The 24,668-nt window shown below is 39.4% G+C and overlaps 1 protein-coding gene across 4 annotated transcripts; it reads right to left on the bottom strand.

Annotated features, from left to right (window-relative positions):
* On the bottom strand, positions 1–24,668 carry FSD1L (fibronectin type III and SPRY domain containing 1 like). Of its 4 annotated transcripts, none has more exons than XM_064641878.1 (14): positions 24,557–24,655; positions 20,298–20,393; positions 19,250–19,381; positions 18,595–18,696; positions 15,582–15,604; positions 12,503–12,624; positions 8,933–9,142; positions 8,507–8,605; positions 6,617–6,743; positions 5,631–5,663; positions 2,374–2,468; positions 1,682–1,933; positions 1,245–1,333; positions 1–361 (listed from the first exon to the last, which is right to left on the bottom strand). In XM_064641878.1, the coding sequence occupies exons 1-14, from the start codon at positions 24,569–24,571 to the stop codon at positions 242–244; spliced, it is 1,515 nt and encodes a 504-aa protein (XP_064497948.1). In that variant the 5' UTR covers positions 24,572–24,655; the 3' UTR covers positions 1–241. The 4 variants fall into 4 exon arrangements, with proteins under 4 accessions (XP_064497948.1, XP_064497947.1, XP_064497950.1 ...); XM_064641877.1 differs by having other exon boundaries at positions 2,374–2,471; XM_064641880.1 differs by lacking the exon at positions 5,631–5,663 and having other exon boundaries at positions 24,557–24,668.

Below are 24,668 nucleotides of genomic sequence, written 5' to 3' on the forward strand. Positions count from 1 at the left end.
TTTTGATTTCTTTTTCTTTCTGTTTTTTTTAAATAGGCAACAGTTCAGTTTTCTGACATTTGTCTGGATTCCCAGTAGGTTCCTAACACTTTAGCCTCAAACCTTTGCGCTATCAGTACCCAGGCCCTAAACAGCAGAAGGTAGCAAACCCAGTTTAATCCAATGCTCACAAGCTTCTGTGAGTAGTAGCTACACAGAAAAAAACCAAAAATTCAGCAATAGAAATGTTTAACAGACACTACTAGGCAACATTGTTTAGGCTACTTGTTGAGCCACTCAATCCATTTTCACTTTTCTGAAGGGTTTTCACAGCACTTGGCACCTGCAATCCAGTACTCACTGTGAGACCTCCACACCAGATCTAAGGGGAAAAAGAAAAATCTACATTATGGACTACATACATCTCTCTCCTCCCATCCCACAGCCCCACAAGGGAACTAACAAAAAAGTTATCCTGCAGCTCTACATCTTCTCTCTTGCTCTTGTCACAGCATTCTGTAAAGCATTCTAATCAAAGACAAGCTAATTTTTAAGTCAACAAAGTCTAAGATGCTTCACATACTATGCTTTATGACTGTAAGTTTATAATTAAGGCTAAGATATTATACAAAAAGACTTGCTCCTAATAGGAAAATTCCTTTGAAGGCCAATGAGCCAGCAGCAAGTACTTCAAATGACAATGAAAAGCAACAACATCACTATGCTCCAGTGTCTGAAAGCAGTGCTTATTTCTTCCATGTCATGCTAAAACTATGTCAATGTAAACACAGTACAAAAAAATCTGGTTTATTTTCTAAAATAATGTTTTGTTTATAATATTATATATTTTCTAATATATTGTTTACTAGTTTACTAATATATTATTCATAATATTATATACATATATGTATTCATAATATAATATTTATGAAATTATATAGTTATAAAATATTGTGTTTTATTTATAATATATTATTTTGTGTTACTTAGGAACTGACTTAATGAGTCAGTCTTAGCAATGCTAGAGGGAAGGCTAACACATTCTAACATTTCTGAAGCTAAACTTGTCCCTGTGTACATGCAAAGTTCTACTGGAGTGCTACTATAAGCACCACATGAAATCAAATAGAAAAGAGTTAAACATCTTTTAAAAATTACTAGTCAGCCAAAACCAGTGCTTCCAGTTTCCTTCTTGACAAAGCAATTAAGTCTTCGGTAAACTGAATTCAGTGCTAAAAGCTGAACAAAATTTTATAGATACTGACCATGAAGCCTGGTAGTAATGGTTGGGTAAATTTAGTCCTGAAGGTGTGTAACAGCGCCTTTGAGTTTGCATTGTAAAATGAGAGCTGACCTAAGAGAAAGAAAACAAGTTGGCATACAGTTTAAACATAAGTACTGAAACATGCTTAGATGCTGTTGCTGTCTAACTTTTACAAAGAAATGATTCTTTCCCAGGGAAAGGTTTCCAGAACATGCTAAGTACAATCCACAAAACAGAAAAGTTCACAATTAGTAGCTCTGTCACACAGATGAACTCAAGTCATTCGACATTACAAGAATTAGAATACAAACAGCTCTGGGGCTGTGTTTTCATAACAGACTGTCATTCTTGAAGTAATGCACTGCTTCAGCCCTGTACTGCTCCAGCTCCACACAGACAGTCAAGTTTTTACCTCCATCCCCTAAGACTGTAATTTACCTCCATCAAAGTCACAGTATACTCCTATTCTGTCAGGAACAGGTATATCAAGAGTCTTTGCTTTATTATTATGTTTTGCTGAGAATGTGGTTTGCAGCCAGTTGTTGATATGGATGCACCAGCTTGAATTAGTCTTTCCCAGCTGGTCAAATTTCCCTGGGTTTCTGTATGTGACTCCCACGCTGTAGGATTTGCAGTCCTTCTGGGCTCTCACTTCCCAGTAATGCTGTCCACTCTCAACAGCAGTGTCTCCTACCAAAGAAATACATTTAATTGCTGTAATTGAGTGTACCTTACAATGCTGCCTTCCTAACAGGCACCAGTGATGTCTACTCTGTTTTACTTTAAAGTGAAGGCATTAAAAAAATCTGAACTATAAGGATTAACAAAAAAGTACAATAGAATATAAATATAAAAGACTAACGAGACTGTATTTATAATTCAGATAATACATATTTAACACCAATTTACATTGAACAGCAGTGAATGTCAGTCATTAAAAGCTTTGTAATAAAGAGTTTCAACAGACCTGAAGACACTGCAGCACAAAATTCTGGTGTTTTATGGGCAAATGGGGCAGGACAACGTTAATTACACAGCCTTGAACGGCCACAAAGTTTCCCTCAAATTCTTGCCTCATCTGCCCTTTCCACAGCATCACACCCCTAACAGAGCAAACAGGTCCACCTTACCCAGCACTGTGTAGGATTCACCAGCAAAGCGATCCCTGCTGCCCCTGGCCGAGGCTCTTGGGCTGTTGGTGGCTCTCTTCGGAGATGCTGCATTGCTTCTAAAAAGAGACGAAGCACTCAAGATTTGGACACAGCTACAGAATGGCACATGTAAGTGTTCCCGAGTCAGTAAGAGACACGCAAAGCTACTGAAATGACACACTAGTTAAGCCGCTTAGTAGCTCTTAACAGCTCACATGCACAAGGACTGGGAGGGAAGAGGTGACAGACAGAAAAATAATACAAGATGTTGTAACAAACAAGTTCAAAGGCAGCTGAGAACAGACAGGAGTGGGGGGAAAAAACACACGTGTGGCGCATGGTTTGAATGAAACACACTTTGTGCTGGAGAATATTCTAACGAGCAATCAGTTGTATAAGAGAATAATTTTAACCTAATGAGGTTTTCAAACTTTTTTTTAACCTGTTAGACCCTCAAAAATAATTCTCAGCAATTGAACCATTAAACCAAGTGAAGGCTATCTGCAATATTCGTCAGTAGCCAGAAAATCACATCTGATTACTATTTTAAAGGCAATCAGTAGCAAAGAATTTTAATTTCTCAGAAATAGCTATGCAGTTTTGAGGTTAATTTCATTGATAAAAAAACCCCAAGTAAGTACAAAATCAGTCTCTGAAGTACCCTTGATAAGGAATTTTCAATTTTTCCTCTCCTGTAGTCTACAATACATTAGCCTCAGAAGAGTTACCACACACAAGAGTTCTCTCCAACTTATCCTTCAGCTAATATTTGGTAAAGCTATTTGCTACTTTAATGTCCACTAATACAGTTTGTTTCCTTTCCACTTCGCTCAATACTAATTTCAAGTTTTCTGGAGTTATTTTCAAATAGCATTTCAGAAAGGATTAGAAAGGGTCCCTTTTTGCTTAATACCATCATTAAAATAAGGTCACATGGGAATCAAAAACAGAGAGATATTAAGCTGTCATACATAATTATACTATAATCTAGTTCATGACCAGGTTTGTTCTGTTCCAGTTACAGAATTCTACAAGAAATCACTTGTGATGATGAAAAAGTTGTTCATCACCATTCAGCACATAAATCTGACAACAGTGATCAGAAGACAGCTATGTTTGTAAACTGCAGACAAGAGTTACATGAAGGGGGTACGTGTAATATTGTGCAGGTGCACCACATCAAGTACTTCTAAATTTCGTAAAAATGGGAGATACTGCAGTTTACTTACCACATAAAAAGTTAACAAGTGATAGCATGGGGGGGGGAAAAAGCAAAGCCAAGAATTAAAGCATAATTTCAGGAGGAACCATCACTCTTTGCAGATTGCATCCTTCTTCAGGTGCATCAAGCATCTTCCACTCACACTTCCAACAAATGCTGCCCAAAATTTTCTATTAGATCCAGTATAAATGAGTTATGCAGAAAGCAATGTGGCCATTTAGAGAATCACCATAAGAAAAAAACACAGGTACTTTGCTAGTATTTTCTCAAGGTTAGGAAAGCATTAAAAGGATATCAATATCATTTATTTTGCTCAAGTCTGTAAACGGCCATTGCATGTGCTTTGTCCTATCAAAATCTAATAGCCTTTAAGAATTGAGAAAATGACATTAAATATTTGACATAAAAGCTTCAAAAAACAGGTTTTCAGTTTTGGTTGTTTTTTTTTTTTTTTCCTCACAGTGCTTAAGTTTCCCTTCCAACAGGAAAAGGCAGCAAATTTTATAGCAGTTTGGTGCCCACTTTCCAATACAGCACAGTCTTTAACAGCCAGTAACTGATACATTTCTTCCACTATTCAGTGGCCAAATATTCTTATCTCATGGGTTTAGGATTGTTTAGGATCCATTTCAGCACACAAAACATACTCCAAGCAATATGTATCCTCTTTTGGAGAAGAAAGGTCAAGGAGAGAGATCAGAAATCATCCAGAGGCTTTTTTTCTAGTCTAATAAGTTACAGATAATTAAGCATTTTGTTGCCATTGTGTGTTTCCAACCCTTAAAAATTATGCATTAAAACAATTATAGTGCAATTTTTTCACCACCTACTACGGAGCCAGCTCCAAAAATTTTCCTGCTAATGCAGACATTCCACAGATGCTCTTAACAGGGAACAAAAGCCTCCTACCAGAATAAAGCTCATCTAAATCTCCTGCTAGAAAAGGTAGGTCTAAGTTGTAAAGTTGAACATGTGACCATGTCCTTCTACCAAAGCAAAGGCAAGAACAAGGGAAGCGCTTTACAAAGAGAGGCCAAAGTACAAGATTCCCAGAGTTGGGCAAGTAGGAACACCTCCAAGACACTTTTAAAATTTAGTTTAGCAGAAACTGATACTCTTTGTGTAGTGGAACTATTGACACTGCACAACTTCAAGAGCTTGTTTTGCCTACACAAGCTTTTCTTTATTGCTGATCTCAAGTCAAAGGTAGATCTGCCTGATAGATAAACACAGGGGAGTAACACCTACAAGACAGGCATGTCTTTTGTCCCCTCAATTCTAAACTACCGAAAAAAAGTGAGAGCAAAAACAGGAGAAGTAATCTGTCAAAAAGAAGTTTTATTAAAACAAAAGAAAAAATTTTACCCTAAAAAACCCACAACTGCACAAGGAATAGGAAAATATTTTACCTAACTTTAAAATCTCAAAAAAGATGCTCTCTCATTTGAACAATTGGTTCTGCAATTAGAATTGCTATGAAGCCTTTTACATATCATCAGGCTAAATTTCATCTTTTTTTTAGCCTGTAAAAACATCTACTTCTTACCCTCTGATGTCTAGTAAAAGCTACAGAACAAGTTCAGATGGAAAGAGGTTTTCAGATTCAAAAATAAGAACCAAAAAAATATTTTAAAGTTCTCCGAAAGGAGATCTTTACTACATTTGTAAAAAAACATAGTGAGTCATCCTAAGTAAGCCTCAATACATCTGTAAATAACAGGGATCTTTGTATCAACATTAAAATACATAATGCTCTTCCAACTATTGCAATTTAGGTTTCATACACACTAGGATGCATCCTTCCAGAAAGGCTCTCTTCCAGTCAGTGGAAAATGTATAATAAACATAATCTCTACAAATCCAAATTAAACTTTCAAATAACTTCTAAAAGCATATGTCCTGTTACTAATAAAGGCTATTAGATTTGTTTCTCATGACATCAAGCAAAGGAAAGTAGCATAGATTCCCAACAAAACTAGGTGCTAGATCCTAGGAATAAGAGGTATATTATCACCTTCTATTGCTCTTCAGCAGAGGATTCTGGCCACTGTCGACAGAAATAAGTAGGCATTAAAGAACTGTTCAATTACTACAGTAAATTATCCCCATAATTTAAATGCCAATTAAGGGACTGGGGCACAGTCAAAAGACAACTGGGTTTGCTCAGCATGAGGAAGACAAAAGCTAACTGCTGTCTTTAACGATGTAACAGGAACAGAGAAGATCAAGCCAGGCTTTCCTCAGAGGGGTGCACATTGAGAGGCACTTGGTACTCATTGCACCACAGGAAATTCCAGTCAGGTATCAGGATATTCCTGCCCTCCCATGAAGGTGGCCTGGAATAGAGGGCCGGTGAGTTAACACATTCATCCACACATCCCTCATCCTTGGATATATTAAAGGCTCAGCCAAGAGCAGACTGACCTAATAATGTTCTTCCAACAGTATTTATTCAGTGATTCAGAATAGCACACATCTAACAATCTACCACAAACTCAGCCACTTTCACAAGAGTTATGTTTCATTATTCATTATCTTTTGCTATCGGGTTTGTTTAATTGGTACCTTTCCCTCACTAAGGAGGGTTTGAGATAACATCAAACACTTCAGGGTGGATGTGCCCTGAAAGAAGCTGCAATCCACAAACCTTTCATCATATTTTCTCTCCCACTGTCCAGCTGAGGAGGAGAAGCAATAGAGCAGGTGGGTGGGCACCTGGTGGCTAGCCAGGGTCAATCCACCAGATCTACAACTTACTTCAGAACCTTGAATGATAAGCCCAACAAATGTATTTTTAAAGTATTATTTAACAACTATGACACAATTCTAGCCTCCGCATCTGTGTGACACAAGGGGAAAAAAAAATTAAAATTTCTTCTGGAGAGAGATTTCTGAATGAAAATTCCTTTCATGTCCCGCTGTCCTCAAGTGCTTTAATTCCCCCCTGCCCTCCAATTGCCAGAGGAAGTATTCCAGACATTTACAAAACAGAGGTCTTACCTATTTTTATTTTCCTTCCCTTTTATTTTTTCTTGACCTTTGCCTCCAGTGGGATCCCATTCAACAAAGGTGTCTTCAACTTTCAAGTTCAGGTGAGATGAAGTACTGTCCAAACTGAACAAAAATGCTGGTCAAGATAAAATAGAAAACAGTGAAATGGCATAACGCTCTCTCCCAGCAGTGACTATTCATAGAAAATTATATAAGGAGCAGGAAAAATGCAGCACAGCATTATTAGATGTAACAGAAAAATCAGCTTTTCAGTCTGACACTTGTAATCAACGTAAGGAGCCCTTCAAATAAAGCCCATCAACCTACTTTCAGTACACAGGTTACAAAGTAAGTATTATCATCTCTAAAATGCTTCAGAGTCAGGAAGTAAATTCAGCTAGTCCTTGCTGCTGTTGTTTACAGCCTACTCATGATTCTTATAATTATGAATTTCTTAAAAAGGAAGGCTTATTTTCCATGCTCGGCAGCACCGATTCTCCAACAAGGTGTTTATGATTTATAAGGACTTCAAACTTGGGGAATACTCAATAGACAGGGTAGCACATCCAGGTAGACAATGCTGAACTGTGAAGTCAGCTGCAGATACAAGAACAGCAGAGGATTCATGGAGCAGGAAGAGACTTGGTATTTGTGGCAGCCAAGCCCTTCGTGCAAGAAAACAAAACTAATACAACAGGTAAAATTCCCTAAAGATATTTACAGACTGTTCTGTAACTGTCCTAATACCAACAGATACTGCAGTTTGATTCTGAAAAAAAGTATACTTTAGATTTTTAAGAGTTTAGAGTTCAACAGTACACAAATGTAAAGAACAGTCAGATAATCACATGGATGAGGAAGTTGGTTTTCTACGGGTGGATTAATAAAGAAAGTGAACTAAATGTTCACCCATAAATAATGAAAATAATATAGGAAGTGTGGTAACTGCCCAAACAATCAAAACCAGAATTACTTTTCTGTTACTGGAGTAGGGAATGTAAGTGGCTATCAAGTCACACCTATGTGTCTGACAATGACTGTTTTTAGGAGTATTAAAGTAATTTTAGGAAAGTTATGAGAATGCCCATTAGCTCATTCAAACTGCATATAGTTTTGTTCTTATGAAATAGCTTCCACAAGTAATTGAATTTACATGTAAATTTATATAGTTGATACCAGTCATTTTGCCCTTTACATCACAGACCTGGCTGCAACTCAAGCCACAGGATCACTATCTCCACCTTAAGAGTTAAGACTTGTGTTCTCTCACAAAACATCACTTCCAGGACTGCTAGTTTATTTAAAAGATGATGTTAGGAAGCCATCCTAACAGTCCTCACACCAACCAATTTTGAACACAATGACTGTAAACCTTTAGCAAATTTGAAGTTGTTTAATTTTTTTAATATTGACTGTGGTTAGAATCTAGAGCTACAAAGTAAAAAACAAACAAATGAACAAAAAACCCCAACCCAACCCTTTCCAGCCCCTTCTAGTTACAGAAAGCTGTATCTGTCACTAATAACCAGATAACTACACCAACTGTTTAGATGCCCCAAGAGTAATTCATCCACAACATTCATCTTTCTCTTGCTGTATGCTGGCATGAGGTAGGAGCACATGGCACTGTCAATCCACAATTCAAAGCAGCCAATGTCAAGCTCTGCTGGAGAAAGTTGACATTATTATGCCATTTTTCAAGGCTTGAATGCTGGAAGCACAGCTTTGTGCCAATATGCTTCTTAATCCTTTACAGAGATGGTTGTTTTCCCTATTACTTAGGATGTGTTTCAGCAGTGCTTGTTCAGAAGCAGATTCAACACACAGGTTCATAAAGAAGGCAGAAAAGTTTAAGTACAGGTTTTTCACTACAGCTAAGGTTAGTCTTTCAAATTTTACCTTTGGTTTCCAGAGTTATGGGATCAGAGTATTCCCCTGCTACAGCTTTGTTGCAAGCTTGTACTCTAAGGTTCATGTATTTTGTATCAAATTTCAGACCTAAAAAGCAAACGTTTAGAAACCTGGAATTACATTGGTTACTGACAACTTTTACAAGACTAAGGCCTATTCCATGCAGCTGTCTTGCATTTACCTCAATCTGCAAAAAACATGCTTAAATATCAGCACAAACTTTAATTAACACACGATTTTTTACAAAAGCTCAAAGTCAAAATAAAAGACAGAGCTATTACTGTACAAAGCACCCAAGACTAATGTGATATAACAGAAGCTTCATTACATGCAGAAAAAGGGGTATTTTGCAAAACTTCCAAGCATAAAGACTTATATTGATAGTCTGGTGTTTGGTGCATAAAAGACCTTTACCTGATAACGTGTATTGAGTGGCTTTGATGTAGTTGATCACTTCCCAATGCTGTTCACCTTTTAGTCGAGGGAGCCCATCAAAGTTGGTTTTCCTGTACTCCAGTACAAAGTGATCAATTCTGGGGTCTTCTTCAGGCATCCTCCATGATACTGTTACGCAGTTATCAGCAACCATACATGCTGCTACATCTATCTCTGGAGCTTTAGGGACTGCACAAGCACACAGGTCAGTTTAAAGACGACAATGGGTATTACTTTGTTCTCCTTAAATTTACAGAATCCAGAAGTTGCCCCTGGCCTAGTAACACTCCTTCCTTTACAGGATCTGTTTCATTAGCAAAGCATGATCAAAGACTAGGCTTATTACTCATTTCTTCTATTTAACATACATTTTACTTAATGAGAAGTACACATGAGCTCTAGAGTGAGCATCTGCATCAAATCTTCCAGATGTTTGTTTTGTCTGTAAGTTAGGCTGACTCCCTTCTGGAAGCAGCAAGAAGGACTTGCTAGAGTAGAATGGACTTACAATTATGAATCTACGTTTAGAATAAATACTGCACAGGGAGAACATTAAAAAGCAAACTTCTGTTTCTGAGTCTTTGGAAGATAAGTACATCTGCAACCCCCACACAGCATCACTTTTATTTCCTATAAAAATCACTATAGTGATACACAGTATCACTATGTCTATAGTGAGACATAGTATCACTGTGTCTATAGAGATACACAGTATTTCGCACTATCCACTCCACAGTCACCTAGTTTTCTTTCCTTTTCACCCTTTGTCTTGAAAGAAGGAAAACAATTCCAAAGATCCACTAAAGGCTGAAGTTTTGTTTATATACAACAGAAGTCTATTTCCAGGAAATCAAGGAGCACTTCAGTCTGTGGAAAATATTTTGCAAAAGAAGGCATTTACATACTATTTATAGTGTCTAAAGTAGATTCAAGGAAGCTGGAGGAAGTAATAAAGACTTCTTACTGTTTGCATTTTTTGGAGGAAGATTCTGCAAAAAATCTTTTCCTTTGTTTCAGCATTGATAAAAGCTCGAAATACACATGAGAGTGGCCTGCAAGTCAGTGTATCAAGCAGGAGCATCAAAAAAGGATAATCCTGATGCATCTGTGGAACTGATAGACCTGCAGACTTTTTTTGGTCAAAAATCATCTTTTCATACCTCTCAGGCCCTTAACCGTGCTTTCTATAGAGGTCCCAGTGACCAAGTCCTAATTACATATACATTTGCCTTTATGCAGTTTTCTGCATAACTATTTCTTGAACAGATTGTTATCCATGATTCCCCTTCACAGTGACTGATGACAATCAACTTCACATTATTTATGGTTCAGTCCTTTAGAGATGTGTAATTTTACACTCTAGATACAGACATCTCCTAGAGCTACGGCAGGTCTACTACAAGCAGAAGGCCTAACTCGCTTTATGAACACTACCTTCACACCTTCTCTTCACGATCTCTTCAAATATTTCAAAGGCAGCACTGCTGAAATGCACCCTTTTACCCTCACATCCCTGCAGTTTAAGCCAAGTGGGAATTACACTGAAGCTGGTGTTATAGGTTTAAAATGCCTGAGAACAAATAAGCAGCATAGAAGAGACTGAAAGCACAAAATATTCAAGTCTGCACTGGGACAGTTACAATTCTTCACAGAGGCTTGTGTAGTGCTGTGCTTTGGATTTGTGATGAAAACGGTTTTGATAACACAGGGGTTTTAGTTAATTTGAGTAGCATCAAGTCCTCTTCTGCTTCTCACACCACCCTGTCAGTGAGGGAGCTGAAGGAGCACAGCCAGGACAGCTGACCCCACCTGACCCAAGGGATATTCCAGGCCATATGACGTCACGCTCAGCACATAAACTGGGTGGGGGGGATGTTCAGAGTGATGGCACCTTGTCCTCCCAAGTCCCCATGATGGAGATAAGTTCACCTACACACACAGCTTTTGCTTTACCTATTAAACTGTTTTTATCTCGACCCCCAATTTTTCTCACTTTTACCCTTCTTATTGTCTTTCCCATCTTACCATGGCAGGGGAGAGTGAGCAAGCAGCTCTGTGGTGTTTAGCTGCCTGCTGGGGTTAAACTACAACACAGGCTCAAGTGTTAATTCCATGTATTTGCCATCAAAGTCATCCAGCAATAATTTGAAATTAATTCAATATGATGCCTTAATAGGCAAAAGAAAAATTAAGATTAGGACAAACAATTCAGCTCCTATACCTTTAAGTTTAGCTACTTACTCCCATTATTTTTGTCATAAGATACCAGATAAAGAGTCTTACATGTGCTTGGGGTGACACCGAGCCTGCAGCATAATTCTCTGGCAAGCAGTGTTCAAACTACCACACCACCAAACCCATTTTCTGCTTCCTAGACTAGAACATTAGTATTTCCTGATGTGTGAAAGCCTGTCAATGCTCAGTGCAAATTTGCCTGTAATAGTTTAAGCTGTATGTGGTGTCTGAGTAATTTGAAAGCAATTTGAAATAGAAAAGAAGATTTATACCCAGAAAGTCAAGTTTCGTATTTAAAAAAAAATCAAAGGCCCAAAACAATTTAAATTCCTAAGTATTTAACAAGGAAGATCCATGTATAAGAAAGGTCATACTAAATAATACCTTTATCTAGACACAAGACTTTGTTCATACTTGCTGTTAGATCTTTACACTCTCATTCCTATTAAACAGGTACACTGTGACCTACCCTGCTCCCTTAGCTATGGAATACAGAGCAATGATTGACACCCAGAGTCTAAGACTAGAAGGTAAATTTCTGCCTGGACTCTGGTAGCTGACCACCAAGAATAACACCGGTCATTTACTACACCTGCTACCACATACTGTATCTGCAACATCCAAGACAAACGGGCAGAGATGTAAACTGATGCTGCTAAGTCCTTAACAGATTTGGATCAGTGACCCAGAAATGGAACAACCTGCACCCCTGCCAGCGTATTCCTGTCAATATATTCTTGGTAACAGTCAAGGGCAAAGTGTTCTAAATAGGGAAGCAGTATGAATAAAAAGACATTAAAGATATATACTGGTCTAATTCACCTAAGTCTACTGTCAGGAATCAATACACATTTTGTATTATGGTAATCATAATCACAGCACTAGTAGACTATCTCTTTCCTATATTTCAAACCATTTCACCACTCTTGAAAGTGACATAGTAGTTTACATTTCCATCTATAACACTACTGCAGAGAAACAGGACTTTGGAGTGTCACTGAGCATCAAGAGAAACTTCAGATATCTTCGCAAAGTACAGAGAACTGACAACTCAGAAAAAAACATGGTCTGGAAGACTCACTCTCACTTCTAAGGTCAATGTTATTTTCCAAAATCCTGTCATATGTAGAAACTAACAAAAAGCCAGAAAACTCTTATCCTTGAGGTATTCAAATTAACATGCAATGAGTAAGAATGAGTTTAGGTACTCTGAAAAAGGGTGCAAGAGGTACAGTTTTCTTTTGTTTGGTTGGTTTGAAGATAGTAAGTTGTTCCATGTAATAACAAATTAAACCCAGTGCATACAGTTTTTACCTGGCAAAAACTTCACAGCCTGAAGCATGCGCTTTTCCAGAGTGAAGTCCACCATCAAATGAGCCATACTGTCACTGACTTTTGGTTTCAGGGAGAGGCGGAATGCTGAAGCCACTGTGACACTGAAGTCAAGAAAGAAGTATTAACAAAATGTATCTTACATTGTTTAAGCCATTTTTCAAAACTGCAATCAGATAACCTGTAACATTAACGTCAAACTACTGATCAAAGAGAAGAACATTTTTCTAACAGATAACTGTTTACCATTTAGCACACTCAAAAATAAACTGTCTCAGTGCAAGCTACCAGTTGTTCTATATTACTAGGCAAATAAATACTAGAGGCAACTAGAGAAGAGCTTAAACCTTTTTACTACTGAAAAGCTTGGATAAGAGACAAAACAAAATCCATATCACTTGACATAAAATCAGTAAGTATGAAAAATCTAAAGCACCACAGACTCAGGATCATATTTAGGCATTTCTAAACAGCAGTGAACAAGCTGACTATGCTGCTTTCATATCTATGTCTGATTGTATCCAGATATGAGAAATGCTAAGTTGCATTTTGGAACATGTATGTATTAGACCTGTTTTACAAGATACACTGAAGAACTCTCTGAAATTCAACAAAGGCAAGTGCAAGGTCCCGCACCTTGACAGGAATAATGCCAGGCATCAGGATAGGTTGGGGGTTGACCTGCTGGGAAGCAGGTCTGTGGAGAAGGCCCTGGGGGTCCTGGTGGAAAACAAGCTGTCCCTGAGCCAGCAGTGGGCCCTGGGGGCCAGGGCAGCCAGTGGCATCTGGCAGTGAATCAGGAAGAGCACTGCCAGCAGGTCAGGGACATGATCCTGCCCCTCTACTCAGTCCTGTGAGGCACATCTGGAGTGCTGTGTCCAGTTCCGAGCCCCTCAAGACAGACATAGAGCTCCTGGAGCAGGTCCAGCAGAGGCTATGAAGATAATTAGGGGACCAGAGCATCTCTCCAACAAGGAAAGGCTGAAGGAGCTGGGCCTGTTCAGTCTCAAGAAGAGATACAGAGGGAACCTCATCTCTGTCTGTCAGTCTCTGCAGGGAGGGGTCAGAGGGTGGACCAGGTTCTGCTCAGGGGTGCCCAGCAATGGGACAAGAGGAATGGGCAGACCTGATGCACAGGAAGTTCCACCTGAACATGAGGAAGAATTTCTTTGCTGTGCAGTGACCAACCACTGGAACAGATTGCCCAGAGAGGGTGTGGAGTCTCCCTTACTGGAGATATTCCAGAACTGTATGGGCACAATCCTGTGTCATGTGCTCTGGGATGGCCCTGCTGGAGCAGGGAGGTTGGACTAGATGACCCACTGTGGTCAGTCCCTCCACGATCCATCCTGTGATCCTGTGCTCCCATTTCCACTTCTGAAATCTTAGCTCAGTACTTCCTCTGAATACTCCCAAGATAATTCTGTACTCCAACTACACTACTAAAAATAAGGACAAGTTTCTAGAATAGTTCTCTGACTCCGAAGACATCAGGCCATGCAGAAGAATTTGAATAACACCGATTTTGACAGCACACAGGTCCCAAATTTTGCTTCAAAAAAAAAAAAAAAAATTCTTAACTATAAAGTATTATACACACCACAAAAGTCAACTGTAAATACCTAAATTTATTCTACACCCACAGATGTGCAGCATCTTTAGAATACCTAGTTCATATCACTCCCTGTGAGGTACCATGTACTTCACCAGCATGCAAGAGAGATTGTGTGCTAACCACAGATACACCAAATAATAGTGAAAAACAAAAAATCTGGTAGTGAGGAAGGAGGAGGAAATATCAAGTTTATTATTAAAGATATATATATATATCAGGAGTGACAAGCTCTACAATTTTAGGACACAAGACTGAACTGAATATTATAAAAGACAAGCCAATTGATTTCCCAAGACAGGGTTCATGTTCTGAAATTTTGTATGGGCTGCCTGGCACATTCCACTGCTCAGCCAGATGGGTAGAGTAAATCTCTCCTTAAGGAAAAATAATCCTCTGATTAGCAGTATAACACCAGGGAGCAGTCAGCTTCAGACAGCTTTTTAACTTCTGTTTAGACACCAGTCTTAGAGAACCACAAAGGATGAGGTGATACAGCATTTCAAGAAACCAGAAATTACTACTGATAAAAAGTATTAAGATTCCCATCACTGCCACTATCCACTTTCCCTTTGATTTGATAAGGACCCTAAATCTTTACCCTTGAAAACGCAAAGTTTTATTTCTCTAGCAATTACTCATTTTATACAGCACTTAAGAGAATTTAGTCCATAAGACCCTTCCTTGAAAAACCTGCAAATTGAAAGAAACTATTTGGTTCATAAGAGCAACATATGCTGAAAGCACCCTGTCAGCTGCCTTTCAAAGTATTATGCACATCATAGTAAGCTTTTTGAACCAGAAGGTCAGACTCTTGGAATATAGTTAACATTCTTCTAAGTGAAGGAAAAATGGCTCTAGTATTTATTTTGAAACAGTAAAGCTTTGCTTTTTAAACAATAGTTTGAAAACACAGCTCAAAGAAAAGCTACCAGAAATAATAATTTCACTGTCATTAGTCAGAGTGATGTCACCAGAAATATTTTAACGGCTACAAGACTTCTGACATTCAGAAGGAAAATTAGCTAGCAAAAGTCCTTAAGCACTTTAAAAAATAGAAAAAAACCAATATTTTCTCAAAACTTAAAGGGGCAGAGTCAGCTTGAAACATCATTAAATTTCAGCCATCAGGTATTAATAAGCTTATTATTAAAAATAATTTATATACATATATATATATAAAAAGACATAATCATAATAGCAGTAGCTGATACAGAGCTCTATTCCCTTCATTAAAACCTTCTATTAATTTAAAGATATGAAAAGCCAGGAAAAATACTACATGAGCAGCACAGAAGTTTTTAGTTCTCTCTCAAGAGTTGTGGTAGCTAACACTTAGGGAAGAGTCAACAAATTTGACTTAAGCTGACTATGGCCCTTTCAAAATAAATGTGTTTTCAAGGATAAGATTAATTCAAAGACAGAAAAGTGATAGATTTTGTACTGTACCTATCTTTGATCTGTCTGGCAGCCTTGATGCATGTCAGGAAGAAGAGAGAGAGAAAGCAGTTAGTATTTCCATGCAAGTATCCATGGCAGTAACATGCAAGAAGGCTGAGAACCATCTCCGCTGCATTGCTCAAATTTGAAGATCAAAATGAGCTTAACATTTTTATCAAAACAGATTGTCCCATTAAGCACGTTAATAGCATGGGTTAGCATGGCAACAGCATCTCACCTGAGAAAAAACCACTGATTTAAACAACCACACCAAACCAATTCCAAATTGCTCAACTTCCTGGGTGTCTTTTTAACTAAACTGATGAAGAGAAATCTACTCCCCATCGCATTTTAAAGTAGGTACAGGACGAAGTCAGCAACATTTAGCTACCATGGTATTTTCTGTGAAGTTACGAAGTGCTTATTAGTCGCATGTGACCACACATGGCTTGTTTGGTTACACATCATAGAGATGTATGGTCTGATAAACAAGAAAAACTAGGACTTGCTCTAACTTTTACTATGAAAGTTATTAAACTCTTCCAACAATACTTCCTAAACATTGTCTCTGTGTGTCGCTATTAAAAAATGACAGAACACAGTTCTTCCCAGCACTTAAATGATACCCCTCAAGAAGATGCAGAAGCGGTAATGACATATTTCAAAGATAAAGACTAACTGGCATTTAGAAAGACAAAAATTCCTGTCCTTCACAAAGAGGAGCTACAAACCTAAAACAAATGTTATTGCTGAAGTAGCGATGGCCTAGTCGTGTCTGTTATCCATGACTGAAGCTAACGTTGCTACTTGATGCAGTTGCCATGCAGCTGAACTGGTTTTCCTTCCAAAGAGGAGACAAGAAACATCAAGTAGCTTTCCAGTTTGAAGTCAAAAGTGGAGAACTTCCCAATTTTTCACTAACTACAAGTCATATTCAATTAAAAAAAAAAAATCATGTTGTCCCTGCTACAAAACCAATTGTATATTTTCCTGGGAAGCAGGAAAAAACCAAGTGTTTAGAAATAATTTAATTAAAGAGGTAGTTTTATTTTACCTCAAAACAAAGTTATTGTAGAAGCTATGGGCTGATTCTCCTGTATGACAGCTGTAGATAAATAGAGCTACTTCACAACACTCCTAGAGTATCCAAAGAAAATCTGTGCCAATAGAAGAGCATGGGCTGGAGCTTCCCCTTCAGGAACACTTGCTGTTCTTACCAGCAAGTTAACAGTAATAAAATTGTCTGCTTAATAGCCTTAAAATGCCATATCCAAATGCATAAGTGCTAGTTAGTGTAATACCAGTATCATATCCTAGATAGCAAGAGTTCATTGAATTGGATTTTGGTATCTTAAGCTTCAGATGCCAAATCTGAAAAGACTTTCCCCCCAGCAAACACTCAAATAGCTTTCCTTAGTCTATTTGATTGGAAAAGAGCATTAGAGATATCTGAAACAAAACACCTTACAATAAAGTCTACGCCACACTCTGCATAGAGCTGACTTTATTTATTTATACATCACTGTGACAAGATAGAAAGGACAACTCCAACTGAAGTCCTAAGAAAAATGCTCAGCTTAAGGAATTGTTGCTCTTCAAGCCACATAAATCAAAGCTTACACCCAGAAAGCAGGACAGCACACAAACATGCTGCCAAAAGCTAAAACTGATACAGTAAGACAGCTTTCCTCCTCATTCTTTTAACAAGATTTGTGTCCTTGTTCCCGCTAAAATGCAGGAAGAAAAAAAGTAATTTGGCCTTGGATTTGGCGCAGCTGATCCCAGTACTACGACAAGGGTTACTGTAGCAAGCACTAGTGTACTGATTAAGTGTATGTGGGGAACTGCTTCATTAACTTACAAGCATATTCTTCCAGTTAGATACACGTTACCTGATTTACAAATCTGCTGTGGTAAAGAAAAATTATCTGTATTGGTATCACAATGCAAGGCCCAAATCCAGGCTCTTGTCTACACAAATGTGTTGGAAGGTTTTGGGGAATATACAGAATTCAGTTTCAAACTAAGTTCTGAACTGATCTAGTTTTGCAAGATCATTCAGCACAGCTGCAGAGTTCAAGATCCACAGTTTGCATTAAGTTCTGCAAAACAAACATCTTATCACCTACAGGCAGAATCCAGAGACTGCAAGCATCATGGATCAGCACTGGGAATGGACAGGTCACTTCGAGTGCTGGCCATCACATATTTTCCAAGTCTTTACTCAGCCTTAGAGAGATTTATTTCACCTTCACTTCCTTAATTCATCAGTGCAAGTTTGCTTAACAATGGCAGTTGTTCAGGAGAAGGCATTGCTTTCCTTCCCTGCTCACTCTGAATAACAAGAAACCCCCTTATTTTGTTAGAAATTAGTCTTGAATAAAAATTCAAGACTGTAGTGCTTGACTTGGCTTCTTTAACAGAGCAATAACTGTATTTTTATATGTCTCTCAGCCTGGGGGTTCTTTCTGTGTGTTTGTAGTGGCTGGTCAGCTGTCAGCAGGGTCCTAGTGTGTGTGAACGAGGAGGCTGACTGCTGGCCTCGCTGTACTGGCAGTCACCCAGGGGCCATATGTGTACAGAATGTTTTATAAGTACCTGGATACCCCATTAGTAGCCTGGGGTTGTCTGTGTTTTGAGTGCCTCTCTGGAGACACACTATCCATAACGCTGCTGATGCTTTTGAGAAAGCACGCAGGATCACTCTTGAGGAGAAAAGACAACGCAGAAAGGTTTGTGCCTTGCAGAATATACCACCTAAGGAGTCTTTCTGCTGTGCCTTTTGCAACCAGACGTGCCTGTCTCGTATTGGCCTTTTTAGCCACCAGCGCGCTTGTGACAAACGTGGGTAGAGCCCTCCCCAAATCTTCGTTCGCGAAGCCTGGCCATGATGATGCCTCTCTATCCTTACTGTCAGTACAGCTGGTAAGTTTACAGGGTCCAGGAGAGTAATGCAAAGGATATTTCAAATGGAGATGGATACCAACATCCGCCTTACGCCCATCTGCTCAATGTTTTCTACCTCTAAGAGTTTCGCAGGGTTCTTTATGTCCAGAGACTGCACAGCAATTTCCAGCAGCTCTTCAGAACTCTCCAGGGCATGACTACACTGGCTAAGCTGATCCTGAAGCAAAAACAGAGAGAACAATTTGATGTATTCACATTTTAAAAAGTGGTTTATGAAGTACCAGTCCTAGAAACTACATGGCTTTATTATGCATTTATAACAACTTATTACCTTATATAATCAAGGTGATTACCTCTGACACAGCATGCAACCAAAACTTCACTGTGCTTCACAAGTGCACAGCGACACATGCCACATCCTACAACTCCAAAGGGGAAAAAGCTGGGTAGGTGGTGAAGTCTCATTTAAAAGCCAGATTTAATTTCAAGGCCTGTTTCTCTCCCCCCCAAAAAAATAAGGATTTCAGAAGTAAAGAAATAAACACTTATATTCTTGTGCATTACAATTTCTATTTACAGAACTGCATACTACTGATCTATGAATGACAGTGTTTAATGTAGCAGTAGCTTTAAAAAAAGCAACGACTTTATCCCCAACCAGCTCTAGAACTGTCACAAGACAATCCTGAAAATCAATATTGCTATATGACAGATGGGAATAGCAGAGGAATGGGAACAGAGGAAGTTTACAAATGTAGTTATATAGTTACCTGCAGAGCTTGAATTTTACGAGCCTCTTCTTGCTGGATAGTGTTGGCCATACTCCCCTTCATCTCATGCAATACAGAATACAGACCATCAAATTCTTCATCCAGCTCACTGATTGCATTGGAAGAGTTTACCTACGAAGAGAATTGAAAATGCTGTTTACACTGGAAACAACGAAAACTAGCCTTTTAGACTGAAACTCACATTATTTGCCCACACATGTTTTGCCATGACCACTAGATACCTTGTGACTGCCCCTCAACTTATCAAAAGGGAAAAAGCATTAGGAACGACGGACAAATCCTAAGCAGACTCTACAGGGGGACTCCGGATGCTGACACCCATGAAAATTCCATGATACTCAAACTTGCACAGAACCAGCATACCTGGCAGCTTTGTTCCATATCAAAAAAAAGCCTTGATTTCCCTCCTACAATTATACATGGCTTGCTAGATGTTTGGAAGGAGGCAGTTATCCAGTTCCACGTAAAGTGATTTCACTTCATACTAAAAGCTGCACTCAAGACATCAATTTAAAGATTTGCTGGACAATTTCCACATCTGCAGTTAACGTGTCTCAGCTCTAGCATGAAACAACTTATAGCTGATTGACAGACTAAAAGAACCTAAATCTCATCCTCGTTTAGATGCTTTAACAGCTAGGCCTAACTTTCAGCTTAAGCCCAACAATTTGCAACTACCAAAAAGTGAAAGAGCAAATAATATTCTCTCAAGTACCAGGATGGGCTCATTTTTCAGATTGCCAAATAGAGTAGAAGTCTAAAAAACAGACTACTTCCATCTAACAGGAGTTTGAGATCTTGCATCAGAATCCAAATTCTCTCTTCCACACAAATGAAGTTCTACAACAGCTTTTCTCGTGAGATGCAAAACCATCACGCCTTTTATCTAGAGACAGAGTTCCGACACGCACTATTTTGAACTTGATTCTTACAGCCTGCCCCTTAGACGCTATCCAGTTTGGGACTAACAAAACTGGAAAGGTGCTCCCCTCTCAGCTACAAGCTATGAGCTTCAATATATATGTACCTGAACATTTGATATTGTATGGTTCAGCATGTCGATGAAGTTGTGAATTTCATCATTTTTGTTCACTAGAGTACTGACAATCCTCTGCAGAGTCTCCTAGAATTACAAAAACAAGTGAGAGAAGTTGTAAAATCACCTCGTGATTTTTTTGGTCATCACCACTTCACCATACATGAAAACTCATCATACACATCCCAGGCATGGCAAACTGAGCTTGCGTTCTGATGGGATCAGGAATGCATTTTGTTAGAAAAGGGAAAGGATACCACAGGTCTAAGAAGTATTCCACCAAACTGAAGATGTCCAGGTGTTAGTTTGAGGGAAATCAATAATACTCCACTGTTCCACGTTTTGCTAAGCAAGTCACCTACACCAGAACACCTCTGGCACACACAGCTTCTCCAGATGAGGAAGGCAGTGCTTGAGCAACAAAATAGAGAACTAATAAAGAAAATTTAAAAAGCTGGTAAAAGGTAACATAGAAGAAAAACTAGCATTTCACAGTGTTGAAAGAAACAAGTGTTAAATAACTAAGCTGACAGTTTATTATACAGAAATAAACCTTTAACAGTGATCTGTACACTTATTCTACAAGTGGCGAAATAGTTTGGTTGAATAGACTTATATTCCAATTAAAAGTGACCTCAAAGAGGAAAGTTTTCTGAGAGCGTAGAAAGAGAATCAAGGTTATTTCAGTGACGTACTAATCTAAATGTTCAAAAAGCAGTAGATTCAGCTTACAAAGCACATACAAGCAGGCAAAACTATCAGGTACATCAAAATGTATTCTAAATTATTTAATACTACCAAGTCTAATTTTGTTGAGTTGCCAGTCACATATTCTAAGAATTTGACAAAAACACATAACTGTGTGGTACTTAAGTCAAGTAAAGCTCAAAGCATATCACCATATGTAAGAAAAAATAAAGGACAAGGTGAGGAAGCAACTAAGAATTTTCTGTAATTTTACTTCAGGCTGGTTGATAAGAAGTTTCAGAAGCAAACTGAACTCTAATATGCTAAATTTGGCTCTTTAAAAAAAAGTATTCCCTGTCCTAATTATAATTAATAAATTATTAATCAGCTGGACTCAGAGTTTCAATAGCTCAGCCCAACACTGTTACTTGACAACATTTAAGAACTCAAGGCATGGAGAAATAATAAGCATGCTTTAAAAGCAGCCAGACCACCAGAGAGATGTTGCAGAAGTTCCTTCCAGAAGCAATTCCTTAAAAACCATGTACTGTTTAGATCACATTTGTCTGCTGGAAAGCAAGAAGAATATTTTATCCTTTCACAACATCCACAGTGAACATCAACATTACATCCAGTACAAGGAACTTCTCCCCTACTACTAAGACATGCTCATTCCTCTTTCTTCTGATCCCTTCCTCAGCAGTTTACAACAAATCGCAATGAGGTATTTACTGGTACCCCAGCCCACTGTCTGTTTTCTGGTGTCATGCTCACAAAGTTAAACCACTGACAGAGGAATCTGAAATTTTAGTGCTTTTAGCACAGGTGTTGATGGTGTTACGTGCAGAGGTAACAGACCAGCTGGCAGTGTCTGAAGCCAGGACTCTCAGAACAGAAACAAGACCTTGGCTTCTCTCAGAAACAAGAGTACAGCAAGTCTTGACCACTTCATTACTGAACTTTTTTGTTGTCTGGTGAAAACTGAGCAAGGCTAAAGGCAGTTTTGTGTACATTAGAATGGCAGACAAATCACCATTGTCCAACCAGCTGCTTCTGCATTCACCACTGACCAGAGGCAATTGTTTTCACATGCCAGATAGCCTGGAGATAAGCCTTAGATCCTATGAGCAGAACTGTCAATTTGGATGAACACAGAAACTCACAATCCTCTTTCAGCAAGGATCCTAGAGCTTATTCAGTTGAAACACACGGGGAAAAAAAAGTCTTCTTGTATATAGTGCTGAACAATGTTGTTGGGTTTTAAGCCACACTATGATTAAAGAAGAAGATCTATGTGTGAGGGTAATTTAAAAAGCACTCAGGCACACAAAAACATAGCAACAACTGGAAGACAGCTGTCCACTTCTAGAAGCATAGAGGCCCCTCATAAAAGTTAAAGAGTAAACTTTGATAAATTAAACAATTACAGCAGTTCTGTTTAAGAAGGAGCTATCAACTTGCTCAAGATCATATTGAAGGCTTATAACCTGTTTGCATACAGAGCAGTTTCTGTAGCAGTCTTGGGCCTAGGACAAAATTGTGAGACATTTTAACCTTCACGTCCATATCAAATTTCAAAGAGGACATGCTTACTTAGCCTCCATTAATTTAACTTTCTGCACTTGTTAACACATTGAAGCTGCCAAAGTTTGAAGGAGAACTTCATACAGTGCAGGTGACAGTAGCAAATTTAATACTGTTAGAGAAAGTATTGTAAAATGTGAGATCCACTGCAATTTTGTTACTGTATTCAGAACCTCTGAGCAGCACTGAAATTCAAATATGACTCCATTCCGAAACAATCACTTAGGGCACCCACAACAGCTGCAGCCCTCATTTACTTCTCTTCCAGAGAGACTAATCTCACATAGAGCAGGCAAAGGCAGACAGACTCAAATTCACATAGTTCCTACCAGAAGTACACTTATTGCCATTTCACATCCATCTCAGCTTCCAAAGCATGTGTTCAGAGACATTAGTTGCTTAGCATAAGTAAGTTTTAAGGAGAATGAGTTACACAGAGATACAATACTGTGTGATCTGGCATATTGCTTCCTTAGCTTTACTTGCTTAGCATGAGCAGCTGGATTTGCTGACCAAAAACTGTGAACTCACACCAAGATCTGTTGTCAGCTGGAACAGAGTTAATTTCCTCAGTAATTTTCCTAGTAGCAGGCACAGTGCCGGGTTTTGGCTTTAGGATGTGAAGCATACTGACAAAACGCTGATATTCTGGTTGTCTTTAAGTAACATTCACCACAAGTCTGGGGCTTTTTTAGCTTCCCATGCTCTGCCAGCGAGCAGGTGCACTGGAAGCACAAAGCAGAAGACTAGGAAGATACAGTTATCAGCAGAAACTGTAACTCAACAAGGTAAGAACAGTGAAGAGCCTGCCTGTGTGGATACAGAGAAACAATCTCAAGACCTGCCAGAGGACTCCAGACTAAAAATCAGCACCAGACCAAGAGCACGTGAGCTTGTGCAAAGTCATCAGGGTACAACTGTGAGGAGATGCCTTTGTTTTGGGACTCAGCTTAAGCTGACCTGCTGCTGTACCACTCTCTTAAGGTATTTATTTTGATAAATCTGACACCTGAAGACTTTATTATGAGGCTAAGCCTGAAGAAACTGCGACTCCTTGAATGGTGTGAGAATGTTCAAGCAACAGCTTCTCCTCTAACACACAGCCTGGCAGTGCACAAACACTTAACTGAAGTATCAAACATCCCTAATTTGTAAGTTTCAAGCCATCAATAGCACTAAGTCACTCTGACCCCACTCACAAATCAGTTTCTAAGCAGAGGAAAGCACAGTCCTCACAGAGACAGTAACAGAAGCCCTTTTGCACCAACAAACTGAGAGCCAAAAGGCTGAGTCACAACTTTTTTCAGGTGAGCATCATTTTTAGAAAGCCCCAAATGTTGGCCAGTGATTTCCCAAGGGGGGTGATAGCAAGTAAAGGAAGAAGGGAATTGTAGGGTAGCAGCCACCGGGAAAAGAAACGCCACAAAACGCTTTTATTCATTAATTCCCTTCAACTCTAGATTGCATCAGTGGCAAACAGAAGGGCTTATGTACGCACCATAATCACTTATGACAGGGATACACAGGATGAAAGGGCTCCACACCGCTGCCGCACTTCCTTACAGAACCATAGGAATTGTTGGGGTTGGAAGGGACCTCTGGAGATCATCCAACCCAATCCCCCCTGCCTAGGCAGGGTCACCTCGAGCAGGTGACACAGGAGCGCGTCCTGGTGGGTCCGGGATATCTCCAGAGAGAGGGAGACATTCCTTGTCTGCAGATATTCCTTGCTCCCGCAACACAGGCGGGGAGCGAGCAGACTTGAGGAAGCCTCTCTGAATGCGCATCCCCCGAACTCCTCCCTTGCGCCGCTGTCCTCCCGTACAACTCCCTCTTCCACCACCCCTCCCCAGGCAGCCAGGCCGAGCGTCGAGAAACGCCAACACCGTCGGCAAAACGCTCCGCCGACAGCCCTCCAGCCCCTCCTTGCCCCCACCGCCTCGGCGCTGCCCACCCGGCCCGGCCCCGCGAGGACTCACGCGTTCCTCGTCCATGGCGGCGGGAGCGACGCGGGCGGGGATGCGAGACGGAGGGATACAGGGATGCGCTCCCCCCCACTCCGGGATAAGCGGCCGCGCGACCCCGCCCCGC

The sequence above is a fragment of the Pseudopipra pipra genome, chromosome Z, assembly GCF_036250125.1.
Source record: "Pseudopipra pipra isolate bDixPip1 chromosome Z, bDixPip1.hap1, whole genome shotgun sequence".
Taxonomy (NCBI): Eukaryota; Metazoa; Chordata; class Aves; order Passeriformes; family Pipridae; genus Pseudopipra; species Pseudopipra pipra.

Bases quoted from the DNA above. Each gene is read 5' to 3' on its own strand.
- FSD1L (XM_064641877.1), bottom strand. The intron at 6,744-8,506 runs GTAAAATTTGAA...TATCTTGACCAG, and splicing joins CATAACTCTGGAAACCAAAG to CATTTTTGTTCAGTTTGGAC. The intron at 2,472-5,630 runs GTGATAATATAC...GTCTCTTTTTAG, and splicing joins CTGCTGAAGAGCAATAGAAG to AAGCAATGCAGCATCTCCGA.